This window comes from Nerophis ophidion, linkage group LG12 (genome assembly GCF_033978795.1).
Source record: "Nerophis ophidion isolate RoL-2023_Sa linkage group LG12, RoL_Noph_v1.0, whole genome shotgun sequence".
In the NCBI taxonomy this organism is placed as follows: Eukaryota; Metazoa; Chordata; class Actinopteri; order Syngnathiformes; family Syngnathidae; genus Nerophis; species Nerophis ophidion.
In genome coordinates, this window is record NC_084622.1 from 18,937,876 (window position 1) to 18,943,875 (window position 6,000).

The 6,000-nt window shown below is 44.4% G+C and overlaps 1 protein-coding gene across 1 annotated transcript in view; it reads right to left on the reverse strand.

The window, feature by feature from the left end:
• si:dkey-106n21.1 (solute carrier family 23 member 1) overlaps positions 1 to 6,000 on the reverse strand; it is a 115,855-nt gene that overhangs the window by 84,584 nt on the left and 25,271 nt on the right. The window contains exon 2 of the mRNA XM_061916994.1: positions 888 to 1,034. Within this exon, the coding sequence (XP_061772978.1) occupies positions 888 to 1,034 (147 nt within the window). The remainder of the gene's footprint in view (positions 1 to 887; positions 1,035 to 6,000) is intronic.

Below are 6,000 nucleotides of genomic sequence, written 5' to 3' on the forward strand. Positions count from 1 at the left end.
TAGACGCATTCAGCAATATCATTTTATAATCTAACAGTACAAATATTATACGTATTCATCAATAAAATTGTATGATTTTATAGTACAAATATTACGTGTATTCAGCAATATCATTTTATAATCTTAGAGTAAAAATATCAGAAGTTTTCATCAAATATCATTTTATAGTCTTACAGTACAAATATTAGATGTATACATCAATATCATTTTGTAATCTTATAGTAAATATTAGACATATTTAGCAATATCATTTTCTAATCTTATAGTACAAATATTAGACATATTCAGCAACATAATTTTATAATCTTATAGTACAAATATTAGACATATTCATCAATATCATGTTATAATCTTATAGTTTAAATAATAGATGTATTCACCAATATCCTTTTATAATCTTACAGTACAAATATTAGACACATTCATCAATCTAATTTTATAATCTTATAGTACAAATATTGGACGTATTCAGCAATATAATTTTATAATCTTACAGTACAAATATTAGACATATTAATCAATATAATTTTATAGTACGAAAATTTGACGTATTCATCAAATATAATTTGATAAACTTAAAGTACAAATATTAGACGTATTCAGCAATATCAGTCAATAATCTTAGAGTACAAATATTAAACATCCATCCATTTTCTACTGCTTGTCCCTTTCGGGGTCACGGGGGGTCCTGGAGCCTATCTCAGCTGCATTCGGGTGGCAGGCGGGGTACACTCTGGACAAGTTGCCACCTCATTGCAGAAATATTTGACATATTCAGCAATATCATTTTATAATTGTAAAGAACAAATATTAGATGGTTCAAGTTGAAAGTTGTTCCTCTGGAGGATGAAGAAGACGTGGTGTGTGTGAGATGAAGAGGGATGTACCTGAAACCCCAGCAGGATGCAGAGGTACCAGGGCGGACGGTCGTTGAGGGAGTAGACCAGGTCCACACCCGAGTCCGCAGAGTCCTGCTGGGCCTGCGTGTGCCCCTCCCCCGTCAGCACGCCCGGCTGCTCATTTGTGCTTTTGACCTGCGAGGACACGCAGTACATCACTACACCAAGTACACACACACACGCGAACTTCAATTGAAAGTACACACAGACACAGTACATCACTACACCAAGTACACACACACGCAAACTTCAATTGAAAGTACACACAGACACAGTACAGGGACGGCGTGGCGCAGTGGGAGAGTGGCCGTGCGCAACCCGAGGGTCACTGGTTCAAATCCCACCTAGAACCAACCTCGTCACGTCCGTTGTGTCCTGAGCAAGACACTTCACCCTTGCTCCTGATGGGTGCTGGTTGGCGCCTTGCATGGCAGCTCCCTCCATCAGTGTGTGAATGTGTGTGTGAATGGGTAAATGTGGAAGTAGTGTCAAAGCGCTTTGAGTACCTTGAAGGTAGAAAAGTGCTATACAAGTACAACCCATTTATTTATTTATCACTACACCAAGTACATACACACGCATACTTCAATTGAAAGTACACACAGACACAGTACATCAGTACACCAAGTACACACACACACGCATACTTCAATTGAAAGTACACACAGACACAGTACATCACTACACCAAGTAAACACACACACGCGAACTTCAATTGAAAGTACACACAGACACAGTACATCACTACACCAAGTACACACACACACGCGAACTTCAATTGAAAGTACACACGGACACAGTACATCACTACACCAAGTACACACACACACGCATACTTCAATTGAAAGTACACACAGACACAGTACATCACTACACCAAGTACACACACACACGCATACTTCAATTGAAAGTCCACACAGACACAGTACATCAGTACACCAAGTACACACACACGCATACTTCAATTGAAAGTACACACAGACACAGTACATCACTACACCAAGTACACACACATATACTTCAATTGAAAGTACACACAGACACAGTACATCACTACAACAAGTACACACACATGCATACTTCAATTGAAAGTACACACAGACACAGTACATCACTACACCAAGTACACACACACGCATACTTCAATTGAAAGTACACACATACACAGTACATCACTACACTAAGTACACACACACATGCATACTTCAATTGAAAGTACACATAGACACAGTACATCACTACACTAAGTACAAACACACGCATACTTCAATTGAAAGTACACACAGGCACAGTACATCACTACACCAAGTACACACACACGCATACTTCAATTGAAAGTACACAAAGACACAGTACATCACTACACCAAGTACACACACACATATACTTCAATTGAAAGTACACATAGACACAGTACATCACTACACCAAGTACACACACACGCATTCTTCAATTGAAAATACACACAGACACAGTACATTACTACACCAAGTACACACACGCATACTTCAATTTAAAGTACACACAGACACAGTACATCACTACACCAAGTACACACACACGCATACTTCAATTGAAAGTACACACAGACACAGTACGTCACTACACCAAGTACACACACACGCATTCTTCAATTGAAAGTACACACAGACACAGTACATCACTACATCACGTACACACACACGAATACTTCAATTGAAAGTACACACAGACACAGTACATCACTACACCAAGTACACACACACGCATACTTCAATTGAAAGTACACACACATGCATACTTTTACTGAAAGTACACACACATGCATACTTATACTGAAAGTACACACACATGCATACTTTTACTGAAAGTACACACACATGCATACTTTCAAAGAAAGTACACACACATGCATACTTTTATTGAAAATACACACACATGCATACTTTCAAAGTACACACACACACACACACGCATACTTTCACTGAAAGTACACACACATGTATACTTTCAATGAAAGTACACACACACACACGCATACTTTCACTGAAAGTACACACACACACGCATACTTTCACTGAAAGTACACACACACACGCATACTTTCACTGAAAGTACACACACACACGCATACGTTCACTGAAAGTACACACACACACGCATACTTTCACTGAAAGTACACACACACACGCATACTTTCACTGAAAGTACACACACACACGCATAATTTCACAGAAAATACACACACACACACACATACTTTCATTGAAAGTACACACACACATACTTTCATCAATAGTACACACACACGCATACTTTCACTGAAAGTACATACACATGCAGACTTTCATTGAAAGTACACACACATGCATACTTTCAATGAAAGTACACAAAGTACAATATTGACTGTACACAAAGTACACACACACACACACACGTGCATACTTTCATTAAAAGTAAACTGTGCAATATTGAATGTACACAAAGTACACACACATGTATACTTTCAATGAAAGTACACGCACACACACGCATACTTTCACTGAAAATACACACACACACGCATACTTTCACTGAAAGTACACACACACACACGCATACTTTCACTGAAAGTACACACACACGCATACTTTCACAGAAAATACACACACACACACACATACTTTCATTGAAAGTACACACACATACTTTCATCAATAGTACACACACACGCATACTTTCACTGAAAGTACACACACATGCATACTTTCATTGAAAGTACACACACATGCATACTTTCAATGAAAGTACACAAAGTACAATATTGACTGTACACAAAGTACACACACACACACACGTGCATACTTTCATTAAAAGTAAACTGTGCAATATTGAATGCACACAAAGTACACACACATGCATACTTTCATTGAAAGTACTCTAAGTAGAATAGCGAATGTACACTAAGTACATACATTGGAGGAACATTCCAGTTGCCATGGAAACTGTGATGACTCTTCTTCGGCATGGCAATGCCGGTGTGGTTTTCCCGTGGATGCGTCGAAGCAGAACACAGCAAAAGTAAGATATAAGGTATTTATTTAATAACAAAAGTCTATGAACAAAAATACTGGTGTAAAGAGAAAGAGTAAACAAAACATTTAGCATGAAAGCTAGACAATAAAGTGGCTTGGCGTGAGAGCTAGCGAGAAAATACATACGAATGATGAGAGTCGTCACTGATGCGCGTGGGCAAATTAGGATCCGAGAATGAGTAAACAGAAAAGGTGAGCTTAAATAGGAGGGTGAAAATTAATAGCAGGTGTGCGGGGCGAGACTAACAGGTGGACTGATGTGTAACCATAGTGATGGACAAAAACAGGAAATAAACGGGTCAGACTGAGAATGAAAAAACAAACACGTGAAGATCTGAGCAGCAGATCGCAACAGTATTCCCCCCCAACAAAAGACAGATACCAGATGTCTTAAAAAACAAACAAAAACTTGAACCCCCTCCCCAAAACCAGAAAGTTCACAAACGAAGGGAGGGCGGAGGGAGGCCACGGTGGAGGGTCGCCAGATCGCATGTCCCCGAATCCACCGAGGACACATCATGTGGCGGCGGCGGGTGGAACGCTGCTGCCGAAAAAGTTTTGGCGGGCGACCTCGAAAAGGCCACATTAGTGGCCGCATCGCAGGATGAGGTGCCCGGCGAGGCGGACGACCCGGGCACGGCCACATCCGTGGCCGACATGGAGGAGGGAGTGTCTGGCGAGGAGGATGACCTCGCAGAGGCCACGCCCGTGATCGACGTGGTGGACGACGCCTCAGCACCGAAATCCCAGCAGGCTTGGAAGCAGCAGACGAGGGTGCGGGGACTGCAGCCAAAGCAGGCCCGAGTGCAGCTGGCGAGGATGATGCGGGTGCTGCAGCCGAAGAAGGCGTCGGAGGCGGCCTGGGAGCCGCAGGAGTCGTCGGAGGCGGCCTGGGAGCCGCAGGAGTCGTCGGAGGCGGCCTGGGAGCCGCAGGAGTCGTCGGAGGCGGCCTGGGAGCCGCAGGAGTCGTCGGTGGTGCTGGTGTGGGTTCCAGCCCCGTCGTCGGCGCTGGTGTGAGAACAAGGCTAGAAACATTTTCTGGTGTGAAAACCAGGCCAGAGTCTAATTCTGGCGTGAAAACCAGGTCAGAGTCTAATTCTGGCGTGAAAACCAGGTCAGAGTCTAATTCTGGCGTGAAAACCAGGTCAGAGTCTTGTGCTGGTGTGAGAACCAGACTGGGAGCAGGTGTCGGCTTCAGCCGAGGAGCAGGTGTCGGCTTCAGCCGAGGAGCAGGTGTCGGCTTCAGCCGAGGAGCAGGTGTCGGCTTCAGCCGAGGAGCAGGTGTCGGCTTCAGCCGAGGAGCAGGTGTCGGCTTCAGCCGAGGAGCAGGTGTCGGCTTCAGCCGAGGAGCAGGTGTCGGCTTCAGCCGAGGAGCAGGTGTCGGCTTCAGCCGAGGAGCAGGAGTCGGCTTCAGCCGAGGAGCAGGAGTCGGCTTCAGCCGAGGAGCAGGAGTCGGCTTCAGCCGAGGAGCAGGAGTCGGCTTCAGCCGAGGAGCAGGAGTCGGCTTCAGCCGAGGAGCAGGAGTCGGCTTCAGCCGAGGAGCAGGCACAGGGGTCTGCCGAGGAGAACTAGGGGACTGGCTGTGAGCAGGACTAGGACTATGATGAGTGATAAGACAAACACTAGGACTCGGGCAAGGACTTGAGAGAGGACCAGGACTTACAATCACACTAGTGCTTTGAGAAGGGCTTGGGCAATGACCAGGACTTACAGTCATACCAGGGCTTGGGCAAGAACTAGGACAAACGGTCAAACTAGGGCTTGGGCAAGGACTGGGACTAACAATCAAACTGGTGCTCGGGCAAGGACTAGGACAAAGACTTACAGTAACACTGGGGCTCGGACAAGAACTTGGGTAAGGACTAGGGTTCGGACTAAGACCACGAGGGGAATCAGTACTAATATTACAAAGGCAAGAAACAAGACTCGGGACCGGACTCGAAACAGGACTCGGACTACGGATCAGTCTACGAGTGGAACTAGGACTACGACGACTACGAGAAAGACTAGGACTACAACTAGAATCAGAACGGAAACTCGGACCAGGA